General features: G+C 44.0%; 2 protein-coding genes across 12 annotated transcripts in view; one reads left to right on the forward strand and one right to left on the reverse strand.

The window, feature by feature from the left end:
* LOC308355226 (protein FRA10AC1) overlaps positions 1-20,911 on the forward strand; it is a 70,171-nt gene extending 49,260 nt beyond the window's left edge. For 3 of the 11 annotated variants that reach the window (XM_080823301.1, XM_080823298.1, XM_080823300.1), the window contains 2 exons: positions 362-511; positions 3,425-14,185. The gene's annotated coding sequence lies outside the window, so the exon portion shown is untranslated. Of the gene's footprint in view, positions 1-361; positions 512-1,216; positions 1,324-3,424; positions 14,186-14,533; positions 17,399-20,872 lie in introns of those variants that run through there. The other 8 variants (XM_080823299.1, XM_080823307.1, XM_080823305.1 and 5 more) reach the window with 8 other exon arrangements.
* PDE6C (phosphodiesterase 6C) overlaps positions 1-25,396 on the reverse strand; it is a gene marked incomplete at its 5' end in the record, with an annotated part of 47,212 nt that overhangs the window by 11,208 nt on the left and 10,608 nt on the right. The window contains 9 exons of the mRNA XM_080823297.1: positions 3,486-3,573; positions 9,292-9,401; positions 9,789-9,896; positions 10,136-10,282; positions 14,644-14,712; positions 15,959-16,102; positions 16,684-16,833; positions 20,847-20,894; positions 25,247-25,313. Coding sequence (XP_080679423.1) covers positions 3,486-3,573; positions 9,292-9,401; positions 9,789-9,896; positions 10,136-10,282; positions 14,644-14,712; positions 15,959-16,102; positions 16,684-16,833; positions 20,847-20,894; positions 25,247-25,313 — 931 coding nt within the window. The remainder of the gene's footprint in view (positions 1-3,485; positions 3,574-9,291; positions 9,402-9,788; positions 9,897-10,135; positions 10,283-14,643; positions 14,713-15,958; positions 16,103-16,683; positions 16,834-20,846; positions 20,895-25,246; positions 25,314-25,396) is intronic.

Consider the following 25,396-nt stretch of genomic DNA (forward strand, 5'->3'; position numbering starts at 1 on the left):
TTCATAAAACTGTACACATTGAGGGGGTAGAGTTTATTGTACACATATTATACTTCAATGAAGCTGATTTTAAAAATGTAACTCTTGACTTTAAAAAAAGCTTGGATAGTATAACCCGTTTTTCTAAAATTGTTTCCATCCTGCCTGTATACTCACAGGGTGGCCACAATGAAGTTCATCAGGTGGTAACGAAACAGCTATTTTCTGAGTGATAGGATTTGAAATAATTTTTTTAATATTTGTTTTTTAATTTTTGCCTGTCATTGAGTTTTTATATTGGCAAGTATAATTTTTACAACTACTATGAGGTCATTGATTTTAAAAACATGTACGTATGTAATATTCCATTTGTTTCCCCGAGGACTGTGCTGAAAACCTGAGGTGGGAACAGGTGCACCAGAGCAAGAGAGGAGGCCTGTTTCCCAGCTGAATCCTGTGGGCCCTGGTGTGCACAGCGGCTCTCACTAGCCCACAGAGAGTCTGTTTGTTCTCCCCGACTATTAAAATGGCAGTAAGTATATCAGTTCTGAGTGGTCCACCAAAATAAGTAGGAGTGACTCCATTTCATCCCGAGTAGGGCTTTCAGATGAGGTGAGGCAGGAGAGAGTACAGGCTGCTCTAGCCTTCAGTGTGGTACCTGCAACACCCATCAGGAGAGATTGCTAACATGTTCCTGGCTCACTGGGACCGAACACAGGATATTTCACTGCTTCTTCGCTCCTTTGTATATGATGGGCTTGGTATGAGAAAGCATAAGTAGAATTATAAACTCTGTAAAGAAGTGTTTTGAATAATAACAGGGTTCCTGTTAGTTAAGCTGAGAAATTCATTTTGTTGTTTCTACAATACATGATGGCGTTAAAATTTATACTTTTACAAATTTGACCAGCATTTTTCCACCTGTTGACTCAGGTGAAAGAGTGGACTTCGGTCTGGTTTAGAATACAGGTGGTTCTTAATCCTCAGAACAGTGAATCCCACTCTACTAGACCATAAGGACATTTTAATTCAAAGCCTCACTAATATGCAAAATAAAATGAGTAATGACCACAAAATGCCAAAATTGTTATATAAATCGTGAGGATTTATCTTATTTAAATGCTTTTAATGCAAATATTTTCTTTATACAAAAAAACAATTGGAAGAACAACATTGTCTCCCAAAAGTGTAAAAAGAACAACTGATGGCTAAAAATTTCTTTTTTTTTTTTTTTTAGTGTTCCATTTGCCTGCTCATAAAAAGCTCTGTGATTGCATTGCCTAGCGACTCTATTTACAGGCCCTGTAAGTTTTCAATTAGCAGGTTGGAAAGCATTGTAGACAGGTCCGTGCCAAGGTGGTATGTATTACCCAGATGCAGTATGACTTTTTAGAAAGAATAATAAGCCTTTATATAGCCGTCAAAACCAATTTCAGACTCCAGTGTAAATAAAATTTTAAAAAAAATTAAGATGGAAAATCACAAGTCTATTATAAACCTTTAAATTCCAGAAAGGAAAACCATGGGAGATAGGAAGACTGCCCCCAGCCCCACCTCCACTGCACCCCTCCCCGCAACCTCCAATGTTAAGCATTTAAATACTAAGTTGAAGTTGTTTTTTTTTTTAAATTTTGCTTATTTATGAGTATAAGCAGGAGGAGCGGTAGTCAGAGGGAGAAGCAGGCTCCCCGCTGAGCAGGGACCTGAGCCAAAGGCAGAGGCTTAACCGACTGAGCCATCCCTGCGCCCCTTGGTTGAAGTTCTTAAAATATATTTTGCTTTGTAGGGACATGTAAAATTAAAAAATAAATTATATTCGACACTACCAGCTTGTGGTGTAACATAATCAGTGACACTACTGATTATAAAAAGTAGGGAAAATTCTTACTCAAAAATGTAAGATTGTCCCAACAAAGACTCATAACAGATTAGTAACAGGAATTTACTCTTGTCTTCCTGAATTACTTTCAATTCCACTCCTTTTAACTTTAATAGAACAGATAATATCATCATTTTTATGTTATAACCCTACTGCAGGGATAGGTTCTGGTTGTACACTAGAATTATCATTCTCACTAAAAATGTATGAGACGCCTGGGTGGCTTAATTGGTTGTCTGCTTTCAGCTCCGGTCATGATCCCCAGGGGTCCTGGGATTGAACCTCGCATGGTTTCCAGCTCCCTGTTCAGCGGGGAGTCTGCTTCTCCCTTTCCCTCCATGGCTCCCCCACCCTCGCCCACACATGCTCTCTCTCACTCTCTCTTTCTCTCAAATAAATAAATAATATCTTTAAAAAAACTAAAAATGCAAATTCCTGGGCCAGAATCCCAGAAAACCCCATCAGGAAGTCCAAAATGAAGCCCAGGAACTTTTTAAAAACCTGCGTGAATTCTGATGAATTCGTGAATTCCGTGTGAATTCCACCCTGTGAATTCTGATGCACTGGGTCTGGGTCCCCCTGTCTGGGCGTGGCCTCAATCACAGGCTATTAAAAACACTCAACTATTTTTTTTTTCTTTTCCACCTTTCTGCCTGGTCAATCTACCTTACAAGTTTCCCCCTTGCTTTACATTACTTGGGAGAATTTAGTGTTATCTCTGGGCTTAGGCATATTTCTGTATGCTCCTCCCCTGAGCCTTTAATAAAAGATTGTTACAGAAACTGAGAAAAGCTCCATCCCCTCCCAAAGGGCTTATTTCTCCCGACTGAGCACGTGTGATTCCCAACATGTTCTCTGCTATGACAAAATGTTTCCCTCCATCTAATAATGACTCGTTTTAATCAGCTTTAGCTTGGAATTTCTCAAGAGGTTTTTTTTGTTAAGTATAACTAGAATATATATCCACTTTCCCCCAAGTCTATATACCCCTTAAATAAAATTGATAAAAAGAAGAATGACAGCCTCCTATGGAATGTTAGTAATACGTGACATGTGCAAATCAAAGTGAATTCAAGATCAAGCTTCCTGCACAAAGCTGTCACTGACCCCATCCCTCTGCTCCCCTATGCCCTACCCACTCTTGAATGTGGCATCTCCTTCTAGAATCTCAGCATTACCAGTGCCTTTCTGACCGCAGTTGTCTCTTTCTGTTTTATATCGTGATTTCATGCTTACCTCCACTACCAAATCTTGACTTCCTCAACAATACAGACAAAGCCTCACAGGGCATGCCCCGTGAATAAGAAAATCATTGGCTATGTAGCCTACTTTCCTCTTTCCATATATATATCCCTTAGGGAAACAGGGCCCTCTCACATCCACCATAGATTTTTCTTCTTTCTCCACAGACCCACAGAGATTTTGTGGCTTTCTATGGTTCTTTTCTATCTCAGCTCCTTCCAGCCTGGTTGTTCAAAACTCTTGCAAAATAGGCATTTCTAGCAATTGACTGCAATAAGGGTATAGGCTGCCAAGTGCCATAACTCAAGGCCATCCTCTTTCTAGGCATTTTCTGTGGGATAGTGCTTTGATCCAGAGCTTCTGAGCTGGAGAAGGGCTCATGTACCTCGTCCTGCAGGAGAGTCTTACTGTACTCCAGGTGATGCCTCTCCAAAATGGAAGATCCGTGAAGTTTTGCTAATGGAGATGTGGATCTAGGAGGAAGAGGATATGCCGTAAGTTCAGCAGCTTAGAGAATACACCTAAGTCCATACAGTATAAAGTCTTTATTCTCTGAGGATGTTTTCCATTTCTTCTTTCTCCCTCTCCTCTAATACCTGTGAAATGATCGAAAGGAACACATTGGGACCAATTTTTTTTTATTTAGAACATGAGAATACACTCTTTAAAAAATTCTTTGAGAAAGGCAATTTGTTGAATGCATAAAATGACTGAATTATTTAAATTAGGAAGTTTGGTTCATCCCCTGCATCTTTAAGTTTAAAATCTTGAGGTTCCCTGGAGCTTATGGCACTGGCCTGTGACTCCCGGAACATGGAACAAACATGTTGAAGGCCCACAGATCATTTACATGGAAAATGTTTATTAAGAATTTCCAGAAAGTGGGGCACCTGGGTGGCTCAGTCAGTTCAGCATCTGCCTTCAGCTCAGGTCATGATCCCAGGGTTCTGGGATCGAGCCCTGTTTTGGGCTCCCTTCTCAGCAGGGAGTCTGCTTCTCCCTCTGCCCCACACCCCACTCTCATGCTCTCTTTCTCTTTCTCTCTCAAATAAATAAATAAAATCTTAAGACAAAAGAAAAAGAATTTCCAGGAACCAAAATAAAAATGATTATAAAGTGATCATTTTTTTTTTCTCCTCTAAGACAGGGACATCAATTTTAAGTTAAACTTCCCATTTGTTAACTGTTAGGTCACAGCTTTCTATAAGTGGGGACTGCCGTCTTGGGTGTCCTGTCTTCCTTCAGTCTTTCTGTTTGAGAAGGGGAAGCCCTCAAAAATAAAAGGTAGAGAGAGGAAGTGATAGAGAGAGGCTGAGGTCAAAGGCCCACACAGGTAGTACGAAGAATTTGTTATAAGAAGTACGGAATGAATAAATAATTTTAAGAAAGGAAGAAATCAGAGATAGGAGTGGCAGCCTTAGTAGAGAAGTTTCATCTTATTTGAGAAAGAACAGAACTTTAGGGAGTGGAAGAGATAGTAACAGGTCACTAACAAGTCTGGTAACCCACATACTCTAGTTAGGGAACAGTGTCTGAACATTATGATAATTGATCATAATTTTAGGACATATTTAAATACCTCCTCTGTGTTAGCACAGGAGATTTTAAAAAATTAATTAAAGCTTGATTCCGGTCAGAAAACAATGGTGTCTTTAATTCCTTTAGGTTTAAAAGCATCAGTCAAGAAAGATTTCTGGGGATTTAGAGATACACCCAATCTCAGAATAATACCTCCCAGATTATTTATTAATACAAAAGAGAAAATGTACCTTTACTTAAAGAGAGCTCCTGGATATTGCCCATAAATAATTTAACTATACCTCATAAATAATGGGGCAAATTGCTACTATGGGCCTCCTAATGCACTGAGAAGGGTACCATCCATGTAGAAATCCCACCAAAAATGTTTACCCTGAATCTGGTAAGCAGGAAACCAATGGGAAAATCCAAATTGAGGGCTTTCTCTGCACAAGAACTGGCCTAGACTAAAAAATGGCCATATTCAGAAAGATACAAGAAGGTTGAGGAGTTATTACAGATTAAAAATACTGGACAACCAAACACAAGGGGTGATCCTTGATTAGATCCTGAATCAAAAGGAAAAAAAAAAGCTATGAAGGACATTATTGGGAAAATTGGAATCATTTGAATAAACATTCTATATTGGATAATAGTAGTGTACCAATGTAACATTTCTTCAGCATGATCATCATGTTTTGTCTCTACGGGCAAATGTCTCCCTTATTCTTAGGAGATATGTGCTGAAACATTTTGGGGTAAAATGTCATGATGTCTGCAACTCACAGATGGTTCAGTAAAAAGAAGAAGAATTAATTTATATATATACACAGACACACACATATATATATACATATTTGGAGAGAAAATTAATTTAGCAAAATATATTTTTAAAGTAAATTTCAGAGATGTCATTAAAAGTTTCCATGGGATACCAAGAAAAAAATATTTTTTTAAATCATACCATCCATCAATAATTCTCTGTATTTTGGAAGTCTGCCAATAGTAAGCTTGAAGGATGGAAAATAGCTAGTTTAGACTGTGCTACTGTCCAGGGAGAAAATAACGAAAGTAGAGAAACTCAAGCAGGAGATCATGGTGTGACTTGACTGGCCAACCTACCAGTTTTCCTGAACTTTTCAAGAATGATTTTTGAAAATTAAGACTCCAGCCAGGGACAGTGTTGTTAAGAAAGTGCTAAGGGGTTCTTTTAAGGTAGACGAGTAATATCCCAACTTCCTGAAGAAATCTGTTGTTGGGGGGAGGGACACCACCGTCAGTATTCCCTAGAGAAATCTGAGGTGGTGAGGAGATGATTGAAGACTGGATACAAGTAAATTTTATCCTAAAATTTAAGAAGCAGAAAATGACACAATCTGGAGATGACAGAACAGGAAGGTTGGCCTTTATCTCTGAAACAATTTAAACTATTTCAGAGTTTGCAAGCACTTACAGAATAATCATTGGGAAATCCCAAAGCAGGTTTAGAAGGAATACATGAGGCCAGGTTGATGTTATGGACCCTTCTGTGACAGGGTTTGTGGGGGCAGAAGGCCGCAGACCCCCTGTGTCTGGATTTCAGCAAGGCAGTTGACAGGGCGCCTCGGGATATCCGCAGTAGGTCCTGGAACAGTGAGTGTATCCACTCACACAGCTGGGCAGCAGAGCCCAATGAGTGGGCTTAATGGACTGTCTTCAACTGTGAGAACAGTTTTCCAGTCCTGGGCCCCAAAACTTTGTCCTTGCTCTTGTCCTGATGCATAATTTTACCAGTGACTTGAAAGAATATTAATGGAAATCATGACTAATTTTCCAATGATAAAAAACTGGGAAAAAAATGAATCCATTGGCTGACAGAGTATGGCAAAGGCGATTTCAATTAAGAGTGCAATGAAGAATCAAGAAGATGAAATTTAATTAAGTTTAAATGTAAAACACTTCAGATCCTGTCTGGATTACTGTGTTAAACTCCAAGACCTGCATTTAAAGAATGACATAAAAACACTAGACTGGGTTCACAGAAGAATAGCCAAAAAAATGACGTGTGTGGAAACTTTATATATGCAATGGTTTAAACGGCTGGGTGTGTTCAACCAGGAAAAGAGGAGGGGGAAGTGATAATTCTCTTTTATGTGAAGGAATGGTCTGTGGTACAGAAATTATACATATTCTAGCAGCTTCAGAGAGAAACCTGAACAGGAAAAACAGATGTGATTGGGAGACCAATTTCAGTTCAGTATCATGAAGAACATCCAACCATCAGAATCATCTAAGAGTAGAACGGTGTGTCCTGTGGGCCATTATGGGGAAAGCCAGATATGGACTCGAGGACATTGGGAGAAAGGCAGTCGAGGAGAGGCCTGTGTTGGATGGGGGATAAGATAAATTTTAACATTCCTCATATTTTGTCTCAGTAACTGCATTTCTTCAGGGAGAAGATGGAGGATAGAAAAGAGGCAGAAAGACAAGACGGCAGAAAAACTAAACAAGGAAAAGGGGTGAAAGGAATAAAGAAATCAGTAAGCTTAGAGACTAGTGAAGCAGAAAACAAACCGGCCGGAAAAGTGAACGGACTGAAGGGAGTAGGAGAACTGGAGGTAATGACAGAAATCTGAAAATGGCAAGGTTTTTAAGGCATTGTCAGAGGGTAGTCTACAAGGCTAATAGATGAGGGTGGAAACCAGAACCAAGGGGGCCAGACATTCTGGAGATGAGAAATCAGACCATGGGCACAAGGTCCAGCCAAGAAGCAGAGTCATCTGTGATCCCTGCTGCTTCATGTCACCCTCCATGGCGACCTGATTTGTCATCATCAATGTGAGAGTAATAATCGTGTTTTCATTCCACCTTCTCAAGAACATGCCAACATCATGTCTCCATAGCTCTGTGGACTCCTAAGCAATTCTTCTAGAACAATAGGGATATGAAGAGCCTCAGCGAGCATCACGATTGAAGGGCAGCATGCGGCAAGGCTGTGTTTGATCATGGTGGCATAGCAGAGCTGCCAGGACCAAGGACACCCATGCTAAGGTGCCCGCAGCGAGGAAGCCCGTACACGGATCTCAGTCCTTCCACCGCCTCATATTCCTGCTGTCCAGTCGACAGAAAGAAATGGTGGGAGACATTCAGCGTGCCCCCCAGCAGATGGATGGGGGCACCCACACAGACCCCACGCCCGGCCAAAGCAGAGACCTCAGGGGTGGCTGCATCCTTCCTGGAGGCCAGATGCCACATCCAATTTGGCAAGATGGACTTTGCCTTTCTGAGCTTGTTTCTTCCTCAGTAAAAGAGGGAGGTGATAGGAGCTCCCATGTAGGAGCGCTAGCAGAATTCAAAGAGGCGATGAGTGCCAAGTTCTCGGTGCGGGGCAGCACACCATGGCTACTCAGTAGATCTGAGGTGGCTACCGCACCAGTGGTCAGAGGAGAGGAAGGGAACCCAGCCACTGTCAGGACACTGGGATGCAGGAGTGCAGAAGGGCCCACGTGCACAGGGATCTCTGGAGGGGAATCCGTCCCTTGCCCGAAGCCACAGAGCCAATCCTCTTTTCAAGACAAAGCCCCACAGCTGGAGTTGCTGAAGATGAGACTGATGTCACCACTCATGAGGTGCTTTTCATTCACTGAATAGATTTTTTTTGGAGCACCTCCTGTGTAGTTTCAGATACATGTAATTTCATTTGAGTCCCATAACAGTCTTTGAGAGGTAGATTTCGTGCCCCTTCTGTGGTTCACAAATGGAATCTCAAATAGACCAATTGACGTCCCCAAGCTCCCCCAACCAGGAAGTGGTTGGACCCCACAAACTGAGACTTCAAAGCTCCTTCTCTCTAAATGCCTGGTGCCTCTGGAGAGGGGTAGGTAGTGTGTCAGAGATGAGGATACAGTGTGTCTAAGTCAGACAGAGCAGCTTAAAAGCCATGATCAAGGAGCTCAGCTGGCCACGGGCATTGCTGATGAATTTTGAAGAGTGTCAGTGACATCATAATAATACTTAGTGTTTATTTACTGTCCAGAGGCTACCAGGAGTGGAATGCTTTATATGCATGATCTCATTTAATCTTTACAAGGATCTTACCTGTTAGGTACCATTGTTACAATTCTTACTTTTCAGATGAGGAAGTTGAGGCTTACAAAGTGTAAATCACTTGTGAACCCAGTGAGCCCACATCTGTCTGAGCTGAGAAACTGCACCTTCATTGTTGCCCTTGATTGGGGTAGGAGGGGAAGGTGGCAGCGAGGATAAGGGGCCAAGCCAGCTGCAGGAGAGCTCGGGAGCTGCAGAGGAACCAAGGGAGGGAAGGGGAGTGAGCCCAGGAAGGAACGCCCTCTGGTTGGGGGTGTTCCACAAGTGTGTGTGTGCGGTTAAGCCCAAGCCTGGTGCACTTTCATATACGAATTCCATACTCTGACTAAGCACTTGAAGAGGGGAGGAGTGATGGCATTTATGAATAAGGCAGGGCACGTCTGGAGATGAAAACCACAGGGGACGGGGACTGCGGGCTGCCAGCATCCAGGGAGAAAGAGCAGACATTATCGTGAGGGCTGAGGCTCTGAAGGAACAGAACGTGGCCCCAAGATTCCTGAACATGATGGAGAGGAGCTGACAGGCTAAGAGACAAGTTCTCTTCTCCCCCAAGACGGCTTCAAACGTCACCGGTACTTGTCACTTACTTCATCTGATACAAATTATTGGTGCCTCGGTGGTCAATGTCGTGGCAGAAGGCAGCCGCGAGCATGGCAAAGGCTTCAAGATCTGTGTAGTATTTCTTCAGTCTTCCTGTCTAAAAACACACACATATATATATTTACTTAGACATATACACTTCTGAGCGGGCTCACTGAGGCCTACCTGCAAAGGAGAAGATGGCCTGCCGTGTTTGTAGAGCAAATCGGCTTTGCATCTCCATTTACTGCAGCTCATTCCCGGCAATTACAAAACTCAGCAGGTTCCTGACTGTTTCCTTTAAGGACATGAGTATGCGAATGCCACGGTACTCATCCAACCACATGCCCAGGGATATCCATGTTGCCTGGCATCATCTACAGGGGCGTTTGGGGCTTGTAGGACCCAAAATTACTGATCTAAAACAATGGACCACAGCTGCTTGTCATCGTGCTCACGAGGGAAGCGTGCAGGTTTCCCGCCGTTCGCAGCTCTCTGTACCTACCATGAGCAGAGTGAACATGGTCTGCCCCACATTGAAGCCGTGCCGCCAGTTGTGGTAGGTGATGGAGCGGTACCCTTTCCTCACCGTGTACATCCACCTGGTCAGAACCTGCCGCCCAAACAAGACAGCTCTGTTCAGACTTTGGAATCGAATTCTAAAGATCAGAAGGTCTGTGACCATCTTATCTAAAAAGATAGGTTGGTCCTGTTTGCAGGGCTCAAGCTGATATATTTACAAAGTTAATAATCATTGAAAACCCAAACGGAAGTTAATCTTTTGAACCACGGGAAACACAGGCAAGGGCAGCAATGGCATCACACCTTACTTTCAATTACATGCTATCTGACCTCGACGGGTACTTTGAATTTCTCCACCACGTTGATTTCAAAAAACAGCCGCAGCCCACACTTAATCAGCTCGTGCTCTGTGATGGGTAAGTCGCTGAAACGGAACTCGTACAGGTCCGCAGCCTGCGGGTCCGGCAGGTCCTCTTTCTGCGGAGACAAGGGCGGACTGCTTCGGATTACCTGCCTCTCCCCCCGCACCCTGCTCTCCCCTATTTCACGTGGGGTGTAAAGCAGAATTACCATCAAAGGGGACCACATGCAACCCCCCGGGCCTCTGTGCGCCTGGCCCCAGGGCCATGCAGAGGCTGTGTGTGATCCCCCAACAAGCCTACACCATAGTCCTCAGTTTCCAGAGGGTGACGCTGAGACTTGGCTCTATTAAGAAACTTTCTGAGCGATGAAATTCAATTCCGAATCCATCTCCAGTGGCCGTTCTCTTTTTCTGATGCTAAAGAAAATGTCTTGTTGCAGCAGCCTGGTCCATTTTCAGTATTCGACTTCTCTCTTCTCCTCTTCCGGAAATACTTGGCAAACAGTGATCACTTCATTCATTCTTATCTGCTCTTTACCTGCTCGCAGACTGCGGGCTCCATCACTTGGGATCCCACGTGTCTTATTTGCCGCGGCTCTGGGTGTCCGCAGGCCTGTGTCAGGGAGGGGCTTGGGAAATGTCTGTGGGATGAATGATGCCTCATTCACCCCACACCTTGTTAGATCAAGGACTGTGGATAAAACAGTGAACTTGGCCCGTGACGACTGACATGGCCAGGGAAATAAAAATAGGGATCTGCCCTCAAGGAACTTAGCTCATTGAAATATTTCTAATATTTCTAATATAGATCATTGAAAGGTGAGAGCTTAGAATACTCACAGAGCATAATGTCCAGGGCCCAGGGCTGGGGGTAGAGATTGAAGGCAGACTGGAGGGGGAGTTAGAGGCAGAGATATTCTGGAAGGATGTGTGGACTTGGCTGGTTTGGTGGAAGGCAGGGAGGAAACTATCCCACGGGAGGAGAGAAAGCTCCAGGAGGGAGAAAGAAGCTAGGAAGAGCGATGTGGGTCCACCGGAAGCGCGCAGGAGCAATTCGGTCCAATGGGTATTTACTGAGCCAGTCCTAAGTCCTGCACACGGTGCTAAGGCCACATCCCTCAGCAAGTTAAGGTTTCCAGGGGAGAATAGTTCATGCTCTATTTTATACAAATTTCAATACCAAATGGTAGATGGCTGTTTTAAGTAAAATTACGGTTTCTCATCCCTTAAGCCCTCAGTCTGGATTGATCTCTCCCCCTCACCCTTCCCTCCCTTCCCCAGGTCTCCCAGAGCCCTGTGATGCCTTCTCACCCGGGCTAGTCTCAGACTGGTTACGTCAGGCAGACATGATTTTTTATTTTTATTTATTTATTTATTTTTTGCCCTGCAAAGCAATGGTTTAGAGCCAAGAGACTAGCCTTTAGTTCTGGGTTCAGTTTAGCTACATCTCCCAGACTGCACAAGCCTCAGTGTTCTCATCTGTGAAACAGGAACAACGATAGTAACAGTTTTGTCCTTGCTGTCTTAACTGAAAAGCAATGCTGATCTTATCTGCCTGCCTCACAGAGCATTAATGGAGATGCAGCTCACAAAAACCCTTTCTCCATTTCTCATAGAACCTGCCTATGTCCTTCGTTACCTTCTTGTCACCTTCTTTCTCTGTCCAAACACTCCCAGGTTCCTTGCCCATGTAGGTTCTTCTTTTCCTCTTATTCATTCATCATTTATTCATTCAATAGACATTTATCGGTTTCTGTCTGTGTTGTAAGCATTTTGGATGACTAAAGCAGACACTGTCACTGTCCCTGAAACATGCATTCTCGTGGGGAGAGGCAGACAATAAGCACATCTTTTAAAAATCAGAGGAGGAGAAGGTTAAAGCGGTATGGCGGGGAGTACCCCGGGCCACACAGATTCCCTGCTGGAGGTTGTCTCAGCCCTACAGTTTATAGAGTGAAGATAGGATGTGAAAATGATTTTAATGCTTTAAAGCCTCAGTCACACTAAAGTGTAAGTGTGCATTTTAGCAAGAATCCAAGGAAGAAGTTCTCAGAAGAATGACCCCCAGGTCCCATTTGCAGTAACAGGCAAACCGATCAAAGTAGTTTAGTACAAAAATTATAGAATTTGAAGAACAGCTATTTTACAATATGAGGTACAGAGGGTCGATAAAAAAATAAAGGCGTTTCGTTGGTGTGATAAGTAGGAACTCTGGGCACCTAACGGCCAGTCTTCTCCCCACTAAGCTGGGATGAGGGCAGTTGGGAGCAGCTGCCATCCTACTCGTCTATGAAGCAGCTCTGATGGCACCTTTCAAGGCTGGCTCGCTCCATCTACTCCCAGAAGGATCCCCTGGGCACCTGAGCAGGCCCCCAGCTTCACCCTCTGCCCAGACAAATCCTGCTTTCCCCTCAAACCTCCTTGCCACAGCTCCCATCTTGTGTTCTGCCATCATCTGCGAGTAGAAACGGGCCCTTGGCCTCCCCTGGGACTTTGGTGCTCACACTCTGGAAACTCGTCCCTGCAGGGCAGTATGATTGCCTGTATTTTATCCTTAAGGAACATGGCTTCTTGACCAGACCATACTACCTTTTGTGCTCCGGATGGTAGAGTGCGCCTCGCTGACTACTGACTGAAGGAAAAACACAGAATTAAGAATGGGTGACCGAGGTCCTTCTCTGGGAAGTCCTCTCTGGATCTACAGTGTAATTGCGAGGTGCAGGGCCTCCTGATGTGTCCTGGAGAGGAGGGAAGGAAGGCAGGGGGAGGACTTGCCTTGCCTCCTTTGCCTGCATTGGTGCAGGCTACCTCAGTCCTCCTTGTAAAGCAAAACTGCCATTGGTATCCATGACATTGTAGAAGGTCGCTAGTTCTCCAGTTAGAGAACAAAGGACCTTACGTTGGAGAAGCAATAAAATGGGCAAAGAACCAGTAGCTTTACGATGACACACCTGTTTGAATATAAAATCTGCTCTAGGCTCGTCCCAAATCATTACTGCATAAAACGTAGGAACTCAAACACATATTTCAGAGAGGTTACCTCAAAATTATGATCTCCACTTACCATGATTACATTTTCATTGCAAGCATTTTCATTGCCAACATTTTTGCCACATAACTAATTAGCTACAAGGCAATTTTTGCCGTAAAAAAATAAAATCACAAAAAATAAGAGAAGGACATTCATTAAAGAGAGTGTAATGAGGGACACCTTAGTCAGTTAAGCATCCTACTCTTGATCTCAGCTCAGGTCTTGATCTCAGGATCACGAGAATCATGTTGGGCTCCACGTTAGGCATGGAGCCTACTTAAAAATTAATTTAAAAGGATGTAATGAAACACACCAAAAAATGAATAACAAAATGAAAGAGACTTAACTGCAAAATAAAAAATATTTGAATATATTTAAAATGTATAAGGTAGATTCATGGCAACACGGTGCAAATAACTGATTTTATTCTGTGCACCTGTCTTTGAAGTCTTTCATTCAGAGTAATATGTATGTGTGTGTATGTATATATTACATGCATATATAAGATGTGTGTGTGTGTGTGTGTGTGTGTGTATATTTAATTGTTGATTTATCTCCTCCTTTGGCATCACACTTTCTTTTTTCACTAAGATTTCTTTAAGGTTTACATAATATAAGAACTATTATTTTTTATTTTATGCAAGATTGCCTTACAAACCAATCAGTTATGCAGCAAAAATGCTTGGCCTGAAATGCTTGCAGCAAAAATGTCCATGGCAAAGAAGTTTAGGGCAAAACTACCTAGAATCAAATATAGTATTAATGACAGGAAGAGAAGTTATTCCAACTGGAAATGATAGGGGTGACCCAATGGCAACCATAGGAAAGAATCACATTCCTCCAAGTTCCAGAAGGAAGAAACCAGACCTGGCAGAAGACAGTTGGGCCTCAGAGGGTCTACATTCTACTGTGATTTTGTCATGTCTTCTGGGGTGATTACAGTGCAATCCAAAACTATTAAAATAAATAAGGTCATGATATCCTTAGAGTCTGTGCCTGTGTTCCCTTATGTGGAAGTCTGGTTTCTTTCTTTCTTTCTTTCTTTTTTTAAGATTTTATTTATTTATTTGTCAGAGAGAGAGAGAAAGAGAACACAAGCAGAGGGAGAAGCAGGCTTCCCATTGAGCAAGGAGCCCGATGTGGGACTCAATCCCAGGACCCTGGGATCATGACCTGAGCTGAAGGCAGCTGCTTAACCAACTGAGCCACCCAGACATCTCAGAAGTCTGGTTTCTGATTCTAAATTATCTTTGTGGATTGGACTGTAGGAGACAAGGAGGAAGAAATGCAGAGAACCAGAAGATCACTCTTTATAAGAAATCTCTTTTCTTTTTAGCCTTTAAAGATGCCAGAGAAGAGGAAAGTCAATACTTACTTGAGAAATGGGAACATGTATCCTACTATATTTTATTTAAAAGGTGTAAAGGATAGAAGAAAAACACTTACCAAAATTGTGATAAGTTGTTTTTCTTCACAGTCTTCAATTACATCTGTATTTAACTTCTCTTTAACTTTCTAAAATGTAAAAGGAATCGGGGTGTGAGATTCCTATAAAGTTAATTTCGTATTTAAAATATGCTGTCATATGTTCTATGCAAAGATGTATTCTGGATACAAAGAATACCTATAGCATTATTATGAAGAATTTTCTCCAAAACAAAACAAAACAAAACAAACCCTAATATAATTGATTTCTTTCTTCCCCCCAAATGTAAAATGTAACAGTGACTGTCTTAGAGACAGAGAGAGAAATGTGGGTTGTTTGTATGTAGGCAAGAAAGAGAAAATTTTTTTTTTCTATGAGTTCTTTTATTTTCTCCTTTGTTTTCTATGAGTTAATAATTTCCCTTCATCGTCCCTAGATTTTCTTATTTTTGACATCTCAAATTGTCTAAAATTTCTCTTAACTTTCAAACCACTCAGCAAAACCAAAATGAGAAAAAAAGAAAAAAAGAAAAAACCACCCCGAGAAAACTACACCTACACATACTCCAAAAACTAGGGAAATAAAAGGAATAAAGATAGTGGGTGTGTGATATCTTCCCTTCATGTGCTGGTGATTAGAACATTGTTAGTAAATATCTATTTGCTTCCCCATCATCCATGATATTGGTCTTGGCCACATTTGGCCAATGAGACTTTGAGTGAATGTGACGTGAGTGAAGACTTGAAATGAGCTTGCACACTTGGGCTTACTCTCTCGCACTTCTGACATCACCATAAGAACACTTCTCAGGTAGTTGCTGATCAAGAAGAATGATATATGCATAGAGCAAACCAAACTCACAGCTTAGAGCCAAGCTCAACTAAGAATCAGTTGAAGCCTGGTCAACCCACCAATGCCTGAGGAGGAAATAGATGTTTGTTGTCATATACCACGGACATGTTTGTTATGCAGCATTATGTGGTAATAGCTGACTGGTACATTTCCCTTCCTGGAAATATTTTTTCCTCACTAACACACTTGAATCTAGCTGCCACTCCTCTAGCTCCTACTAATCCATGAACTGTTGTTTTTTTTTTTTTTTTAATTTTAATGTTTTAAGCAGAGTGCAATTCCAACCAAGCAGCTGAGACATCTAATAAGGCTCCATGTCCCCTGGGCCACCCAGGTCCTCCCCCAACCTTCCTTCTTTGTCTTATCCTCCTTAGCCCAAGACTAAACCTATCCTCATTTGTCAGACCTCTAGGTAATTAAACAAATTCCAGAAGCTGCGCTTAGATGTCACCAAATGTCCACAGAACCGAATTCCCCACTTACCAGAATGGACTTGATTTCATCGGGAGTGGCTTTGGTCTGGCTCATGAGCATTTCCTGAGCTATATCCTTTCTGTTTTCTAGCTTATTCATTTTATCATAGGTGTCAGTATTTAAAAGAGACCATCCAAGAAATTGTGTGAGAGTCTGAAATGGATAAAATGTGATTCAATTCTCTGCAACTGAAAACTTGTTTTGGAGGCAACCATTGGCATCTTTTCTATCAACCAATCTCCTTCCCACCATCAACAACCCAGCTTCTTATTTCAATCAAAGAAAAAAACATACTAATAATCAGCCCCAGACAATAAAACTGGCTAAGCCCTTGCTTTTCAAAATGCACCATGCCCCATGAATACTTTACTAGAGGAGAGGAATTTCAAATATATAGTACAATAAAGCACAGCCTGAAACTCAGAGGATTGGGGATGATAGCAAGAATGACAAAGAATAGAAGGGGTGGGGAAAGGAGATAGAAACCTTCTTTCTGATTTCCTCATATCGTAAAGAATTTTGATTAAGCCAGAGTTCAATCTCGGGAAGAAAATGCTGCAGTCTACAGATGTCAGGAAACGGAAATGACACAATGGGCACATATTGACCACAACCATGTGTGACTCATGCCTTAATTGCCCTTCAACAACATCCTTCCAGAGTAACAAATAATGACGCTGCCTCCATTGTTTCATGAATTTCATTTACCTCCATTATTTCATAATTGCACTTACCTCAGTAATGTGTTCATCATACTCATCGAAAGGTTTTCCATCTTTTCTGTTATAAAATGTAGCTACTCCCACAATATCTTCTTTCTTGTTGACAATAGGCAGGGATAAGACATTTTTAATGACCCAACCCGTTTCATCTACAGGTCCTTTCTACAAACAATAAAGATATTCAGATTATGCTTCGACTTTTAATTTTGAAATAACTATTGATTCACAGGATGTTGCAAAAGAAACATACAGAGAAGTGCTATGCACACTTCACCCAGTTTCTCCAGTGGGAACACCTTGTGTAACTGTAGCGCACTATCAAATCTAGGAAATAAAGATTGATACAAGCCCTGGATCTCACTCAGATTTCGCTAGATGCATGTGTACTTACTTGTGCATGCGTGTGTATGTGTGTGTGCATTTCTGTGCAAATTCATCACACGTGTAACCATGTGCACCCTGCCCAGAAGTGAGATACAGAACTAACACAGCACCCCAAGTCTTCCTGAGCTACCCTGTCATCACCATCCTCCCAACCCAGGCTACCTTTAAAGAAAGAATAATCTACTCTCTCTGTCAGATGCACAATTCCACACTGTATCAGAACATGGCCAGGACTAGAATGCCATAAAGATGTTCTACCACATGTGATTCAGTGTACTAGAACCAAGCATCTGCATTGTGACAACCTTAACCTCTTTTCTTTGCCCCCCAGCACTTACCTCTATGTTACCTCAGTGTTCCCTGGTCACTTTTTCTGTTCCCCAACACCTGTTTAGCTAATTCCTCATATTAAATTCTCTCTGTGGAAATACCTAGTGTGGTTTCTGTTTTCCTGACTGATCCCTCAAAACAGTCTTCTGCTTCGGGGTGCTGCTCCACTTAGTGAACATCCATCGAAGCTCAGCCTGTCTTGCCTCTCCCATGAAACCTTCTCTCACCTTTCTTTCTTTCTTTTTTTTTTTTTAAGATTTTTTTATTTATTTATTTGACAGACAGAGATTACAAGTAGGCAGAGAGGCAGGCAGAGAGAGAGGAGGAAGCAGGCTCCCTGCTGAGCAGAGAGCCGGATACAGGGCTTGATCCCAGGACCCTGGGATCATGACCTGAGCCGAAGGCAGAGGCTTTAACCCACTGAGCCACCCATGCGCCCCTTCTCTCACCTTTCTGACCCATATGGAACTTCTCTTTTTCAGAACTCAATCAGCGCTTAGTGCCTGGGGCACACAACTTAGCAGTTAGACAATTTCCACATGCTTCGGAGTTGTTGATTTTTGTCTGTGAGGCTACAGTCTAATCCTGCCGAAGAGTGTCTCACACACTGTTGAGCTCTGCACAAGTGACGGGACAGGGCAGGGCATGGGACAGGTGCTCGATAAACAGTGGCTTTTAGTCAGAGGTTCGTCTCTGGACTTGCAATGAAAAGCAGATGGAAATCAAACCTCAACTTATGTGTCTTGGTGGTCAAAGTTTTGGGGAAAAAATCAGCACACAGTGTTTCTCAAAGTCTTTATCCTCGGAAAATACCGTGAACTGTTTCTCTACGTACACTGCCAGATAGACTAGGGACAAAAGCAATTGCGGAGAGTATATTACCTGTGTACAAAATACCTTCACAACCGTAAGCACCCTGTATATTTTTAAAAGCTTCCAAAACAAGTTTTGGTGACTGTTTCTCAGTTTTCGGTAAATATTCTTTTGTTGCCTGGGCATGTTCATGTGTTTTGTTGTTACTAAGTTAGTTAGAGCTTGTTGACAGAAAAGTGCTAGAAGGAGCTAAAGATTTAAGAAAAATTAATAGGATGAAAACTTAAAACTGAGAAAATTCTATGTGTTATTTTTTTTCCCCCTGTGAATGGAAGATCACTTCAATTGACTTAAAGGAAGAACCCCTTTATCCACTTCAAGGAACACCTTGCAGGTGTCTACATCCAAGTCCTAGAGCCTGTGGATATGTTACTTTCCATGGCAAAGGGGCATTAAAGCAGCACATGAAATTAGGGCTGCTCACTAGCTGCCCTTAAGACAGGGAAGTTATCCTGGATTTTCCAGGTGGACCCAAAAGTAATTATAAGGATCCTTAAAAGTAGAAAAGAGAGAGCTAGAATCAATGAAGAAGACAACAGAAGCAAGGTCAGGGGTGATGTCATTGTTGGCTTTGAAGATGGCGGGGGGCCATGAGCCAAGGAATGCAGGTAGCTTCTAGAAACTAGAAAAGATGAGGAGATGGGTTCTCCCCTACCACCAACAACCCCGATTTTAGCCCAGCGTGACCCATTCTTGGACTTCTGACTCCAGAACCATAAGATAATGTAGTTGTGCATGAGTGGTAATTTGTTACAGCAGCAATAGAAAGCTAGTCCACCAGGTCCCCTGAGGAACAGTTTGAGAACTTTGCCTTTGCAGGTTTGCTGTGACCATAGTTCACTTGGAATCAGTCGTTTTTCCATTAAACTTCCCAGGGACAAAAGGGACTAGTGAGAATAGAGAGACAGTGGGAAGGTGAAGAGAGAGCTGGAGGCCTGGGGAGGGTGGCAACCCTATCCTGAATCTGCTCTGTGGAATGATCCCCAGGGGCGATGTCCCTGAGGAAGCTGGGAGGAGGCCCGAGGAGGCCGAGAACACCATCAAGATTCAGTCCTGACTCGGGATAAGGACGGGTGGGGTGGGGGGGAGCAATATCTTAGACCAAGATGCCGTTGTCAGAGTTCGCAGGGCTGTTGGGGGGATTCCTGGAGCCAATGTTGTGGTGGGAGGAGCTGGGGTCTCCCAGCAATGCATCTGCCTCAGTATCCCCACCATGCTCATCCAGCGGCTGGAGTGGCCCACGGGAAGCAGCCCTGTGCTCTGGTGACTGTGGACTTCCCAGCCCAGCAGCCATTGCACGGTCATCCCTCCCACCACCAGAGACCCAAGAAGCCCATGTTCACGGGCACCACACGCGTGTTTCTTGGAGAGCTGGGAAATTCCTATGGGCTGGAGGTTTACTCAGGCAGGTCTGCAGCCTCCTGGCAGCCAGGGCCATCGGAGCCATGTGTGGCTGCCCTCAAACCTCAGAGCACAGCCCCGGATCCCCTGGGTCAACTCCCTTCCCTGCTCAGTCAGACAACAGCTGCTGAAGGTCAGACACTTTAGAAAGTGCTTGTACCCTTTTGTTCCTTCCTGCGCACACTTTTCTGGCACCCAACTGCCATAAAGGTCAGGGTCAGGACCAGCACAGTGTGGTCACCGTGAGGCTGTGGCTGCGAGGGGTGGGGAGCTGGAGCAAATGCGCCATATGGTGTTTGTGTGTTTTCCATGTGGGTGAGCAGCGGGATGAGTGGGGAGATCGGAGGGAAACCTTCCAGGAAACCAGGCAAGTGCGCCTAGGTTTGCCTGCCGAGCTTGGGACGCTGCAGCTCATCCAGTCCTCAGGCCCCAGGAGGCCGGCATCTCCATCATGTGGAGATAGGGCTCTGTGTGTGTATCTGTGCGAGACAGGAAGCCAGGACCAGCACCCATGGCCCCCACAGGGAGCGCTGTCTCTATTCCTGACTGGAACCCAGGCTCTAACTGGATGTTTGTTAAAACAAGACACTAAACACAGGCCAGAAGGCAGAAAAGGAGAGGCTGCAGGGACACATGCCAGTTTCTCCCCAGCTGATGCGGAGTGGTGGGGAGGGTTGGAGAGGACAGGTGGGGAGGGGGATCCCTGGATGTTGCAGGAGGAAAGATAAAACCAAGAGTCTGACAGCAGGAGAGACCCCCCAAGGACCCAACAAATAGATTTTCTTTCCCAGTAAACTGCAGGGAAGGGCCTGGGAAAACCACCAAAGGGCTGAATCCAGGTGGCAGTAGGCATACAGCTAATCACTCAGCCGAAAAACAGTAAGCGCCTGTGATGTGCCAGGCACTGCTCGAAGCCCTAGGCGACCAGGAGAGAGTAGAATGGAGAAGTGGCAGAGACCACACTCTCCCACCCCCGTTGCTGGGATGAGCATCCCGTCTCCTTCTCTCATCCCCCTCCTTCTCTCACCTCTTCTCCCTTCCCTGAAGAACCTGCTACTTGGTGGCACTGGCCCAGCCAGGGTGAATGGGACAGAAGCCTTGAAGGCCACCTAACCCCAAGGCAGACTCCAGGGATGGGGGGCAGGGAGCAGTGCTCCTGGGTGAGGCCTAGCTGAGGGCAGAGTTACCTGAAATGTGAAGTATTCGTCTGCAGGGGCATTCAGCATGTTACATATCTGTAAAGCAAGAGGACATGAGAGACCTAAAACATCATGTGGCAGAACCATGAACCCACAAAGCAGACGTAAGAAAGAATGCAACGGAGGAGGGTTTCCTCCATAGCTCTACAAGGCTCGCAGGTAAATTATTCACACCAACCTTGGCTGGGTCAAACTCACTAACAACACATTGAGGGTCTAATTAAGTCAGTATATGACATTTAGCACAATCTTTGCTCTTTCTTATTCCCAGCCTCTCAGGATTCTTCTTCCAAATTCCAAACAACTAGCTGTTTAGACCAAGGAGAGGAGGAAGCTGAGCAGAAGACTGTTCTGCTGGGGCACGTGTGGTAGTGATGCCGAGAAGGCTCTGCTTTCCTCCCTCCCTCCCTCTCTATCTCCCTCCCTCCCTCCTCCCACTCCGTCTCTTTCTTTCTTCCTTTCTCTTTCTTTCTCTCTTTTTCTTTCCTTTCCTTTCTTTCTCTCTCTCTCCCTTTCTCCCTCCCTCCCTCCCTCCCTTCTTTCCTCTCTCTCCCTTTCTTTCTTTCCTTCTTCCTTTCTTTCCTTCTGATGTGGGACCTGAGTTGCAAGCAGGTGGCTAAGGGAGGAGGAAGCAGCCAGGCAGATTTAGGTACAAGGTAAGTAGTCACTCTGAGATGTCACGTGAAGTACTGAATTCAGAAACTACTGCTTTCAACCACAAGAACAAGAAACATTCCATTCTTGGTAATTTTTAATTATCTGTATGTCAGATCATATCCACAAACAGGTCTCAGTAAAATGTTGTAACTTTCTTTCCACCAAAACTATAGTAGATCCTTAAAATCATAGCATCTTAAAGTTGGAAGGAATTTTAATCATTAAGCTTGAGCTTCTTCTTTTAAGGATGAGGAAACAGAGGCTCAAAGAGGTTAAGAGACATTGTTCAGTACCATGGAAGGAAGCTCAAAGTGGAGTCTGAGTGAGGGGGCTGGTGTGGCCCGCTCTCCTTGGGAGGGGCGGGGCAGCCCTCACTTGTAAGTTCTGCCCATTTCCTGGCACCAATACTCCCACCGTGGGCAACAGTTTAACAACCTGCTCATAAAGTTGTTGAAACTCTAACACTGGTGAGCGGGGAGCAAGGCCTTCTACCCCCGCTGCCCTGGCTCGTGGGGGTCCCCCCGCGCCCCTGCCCCAGCGTTAGCGCTCGCAACCAACCGTGGTCAAGCCATACATGCTGGGTTTGTGCTACTTTTATGAAGCAACTGTGCAAGTCTTCCAAAAGTTTTGTTAGCATACACAGCCAAAGAGTCGAAGGAATTACGGGTGCCGTTCATTAATTTTACTGTCTAACCTGAGTGAATTCGTGTCTGAGCATCCTTCGGGTATGTTTTAAAGAGGCAAGAAGTAGCTTAGTCCTCTTTTCTGACCTTTCTACCAACAGTGTCAGTTTTCACCCATACTTTTAAGGCCCCTGGAGAACATCTACCTGTGGGTCAAGATCCTAGAGGCCAAGCTTTTTAGCTCAGTATTCAGAAATCCTTGCTCTCTCTCAGTTCCCACATCTTAATTCCAGCTTGGCTTGATCCTGTATTTCGTGCCTCCAATGCTACAAACTGGCCTAGTTCTCATTTTTAATATCTGAGAAATCATTTAACTGGTGCCTGTCATGTCCCATTCAGAGTTGGGAGGTACTTGTTTAATGAGAACTCTGTGCGTGTGTCCCCTACGTCCAGAGAGGTCGGGCTGCAGGACTTCCGCGACAGCTCGCTCTAAAGCGTGCCTTTACTTTCTCTCTCTAACCCAGCAAAATGATTGAGGGAAATGTTTTAAAAAGCTAAAAGGAAAAGTTTCAGCACTTTATAGGTGCACCAATAATTATGATTAAAATTGCAGATCATTTTTATCTAGAAAATAGCATCTAGAAATTCTCAAACGCCCCATCTCTTAAATAATTAGGTCAATAACCTTATTCTACAAATGTGAGTGTTAAAGTCCAGAGAGATCAGGGGATGTGTCCAAGGTCAAGGATTTGCCAAGGGATTTGTCCAAAGCAGGACTGAGTCAAAGCACCCAGGCTCTTGAGCCATAGCCTCTCGCTCTCTTGGCCAGAGTGCGCCACCATATTACCAGAGGCCCCCAGGGAGGCATGGCTTTGGCTGAGGCTGCTGTAATGTTTGACATCATCCTTTAGACTAGGGGTTCCCAGCCAGGATGGCGTGCAGCATCTGTGGGTAGAGATCAGTGATGCCGCTGAACATCTCACAATGTGCGGCATAGCTTCCTCCCCACCCTCCGCCCAACCCAAAGAATCATCTGGCTCCAAAAGTCAATAATGTTAAGTTTGAGAAAATGCTGTGCTAAACACAAGATGTGTTTTTAGTAAGTCCAGCCCCTTGTAAGGACATCGTATAGGGTGACACCTTTGGGAGGGAAAGGGAAGAACATTAATAACTCCGGCACAACAACTGTCCATGGAAGCTGGTCCAGGCTCACTGGGATGTATGCTCACCCTAATTATGGAGTCCCAGGAAATGGTTCAAGCTCACCTCTCTGCAAACCAATTCCCACTTTGGGAATGCAATTTGCCTAAGAAGGAATTTGGTGAGAAGTACCTTAAACAAGATTTCCAAGAGTTTGCCACCAGTCCTGGGCTCAGCAGAGCAGGGATGGGGCCCAGGGTGGGAGCTGAGATGTGGAAGGCAGCAGGCCAGTGTAAGCAGGGGATCTGTGTTAGAACCGAAACCTGGGGGAAAATCCTCCCCCGCTTTGGGAATCCATCTCTTGGCAAGTTGCTTATATGGCAGTTTGATGACTTGTCAGATTAGCCATTCAACAAATTGGCTTTTGACACCTTCACTTCATCCAAATGGATTTTGGTGGGGAAATCTGTTCCCCTAGGAAACAGCCGAGGAGCGAATAGGTGCTTAAAAGTCGGGGCATAAATCCCTCCACACTGATCATGGCCAGCGTTGGCCATATTGAATCTGATAAAACTCCAAACAGGGGTCTAGTAGGTGGCCTGCCAGGAAACCAAGGACGGGGCCTAGGGTTGAGCAATCTGGTGACGTATTGAAGCTGAGAGTTGTGGTATCTGTGGACTCGGGAATGAACTGGAATGCTTTGGTCATTACTATGAAGTCAGGAATGACATTTAAAAAAACAATCATTTTGCAAACATGAAAATGTGATATTTGTTTGTACATAGTGCTGTTTATTCCTAAAGGAAATAAACTTGTTTTTTCTCTCCTTTTGCTTTTCTTCCCCTTTGGCATGTCTCTACACTAGAAAAAGGGATCATGTCATCTGTTTGAGGCCACCTGGTCCCGTAACCAGTGAACCCAGGGTTTAGGCCTCCTGGAAACCCCAAAGTAAAGCCCGCTGACATATGAAGAGCTCTCAGCCACATCCAGAATTTTCCTTACTCTGCTACCGTTCCAAACCCAGCAATATTCACACTAAGCAGGTTAACCTAGCTAACCTCTGACCCTTGAGTGGCTCTATTAGTCACTATAACTTACATGCCCATTTACTAAATAATGAAGATGAATGAACACTGCCAACAACACAAGGACAACACTAAAGAAAAACCAAATATGCAAATAAGTACTATACATACATTACAGAAACTTGGATTTGTGAAGGGGAAGATAGGAAAATGCCAACATAAAGAAATATTGGAAGCACCGAACTCTCTTGCGGGGAGGAATCTTGATGCCAAAAGAAGACACAGATGGTGGAGAAGCCCAACAAGGGAGAGAAATCCACCATGGAAGGAAGGAGAGTATGGTAGAAGAGTGGGAAAGCTGTGGTGAGTCTAGCTCTCTGACCTTAAGACTTATGGGACCTACAGAGACCTCTTGTTTGTTGTCTCCCCACACCTGAGCTCTCTTCACCAGACCTGGCCAGCTATCTGTCCACCCCATCCCACCCCGACCTAACAGACCAAGGTAAAACTCTTCACTTCCTTTATTAACTCACTCATTTTGCATGGCCGTCAGTAGCAATGTCCTCCATTTACACATTTTTGTCTTTTGTCGGTAATTTCCCATGCTTTGAAAGTCTTGACCAAGGTAACTGTACTTGAGATCAAATTAAACCAACACGAATCATAGTCACAGACCTTCAAAAGACATCTAAAATTTGCATGACTACTGAGTAAGAAGTTGGGGGGATGGATGGGTCTTTCTCATGTTGACTAAATATTTTTGTGTCAAGGTTGGAAGTCTCTAGTTAACCTCCTTTCAACTGCCAAGAGTCCTCTCTCCCACGTCCTGTGAGGGCATGTCATTCCTTCCTCCTGCATCTTACTTTCACATCTGTTCCCATCCCATAGCTAGTAAGAGTTTCATCCAATACTATTCAAGATTTGAATGTGTTCAGGAACTTACAAATCCATTTTCGGCAACGTATGTTGGCAACCCACTAACGAGAGTCCAGTGGTCTGCAGGGGGGGTCCTTGAGGAAGATTAGAAGAAAGAGAATCATTGCCATACAGAGACACGCAACATGCACAAAACCAAAATGGCAACTCCTGCTGC

This window comes from Martes martes (assembly GCF_963455335.1).
Source record: "Martes martes genome assembly, chromosome: 14".
NCBI classification, from domain to species: domain Eukaryota; kingdom Metazoa; phylum Chordata; class Mammalia; order Carnivora; family Mustelidae; genus Martes; species Martes martes.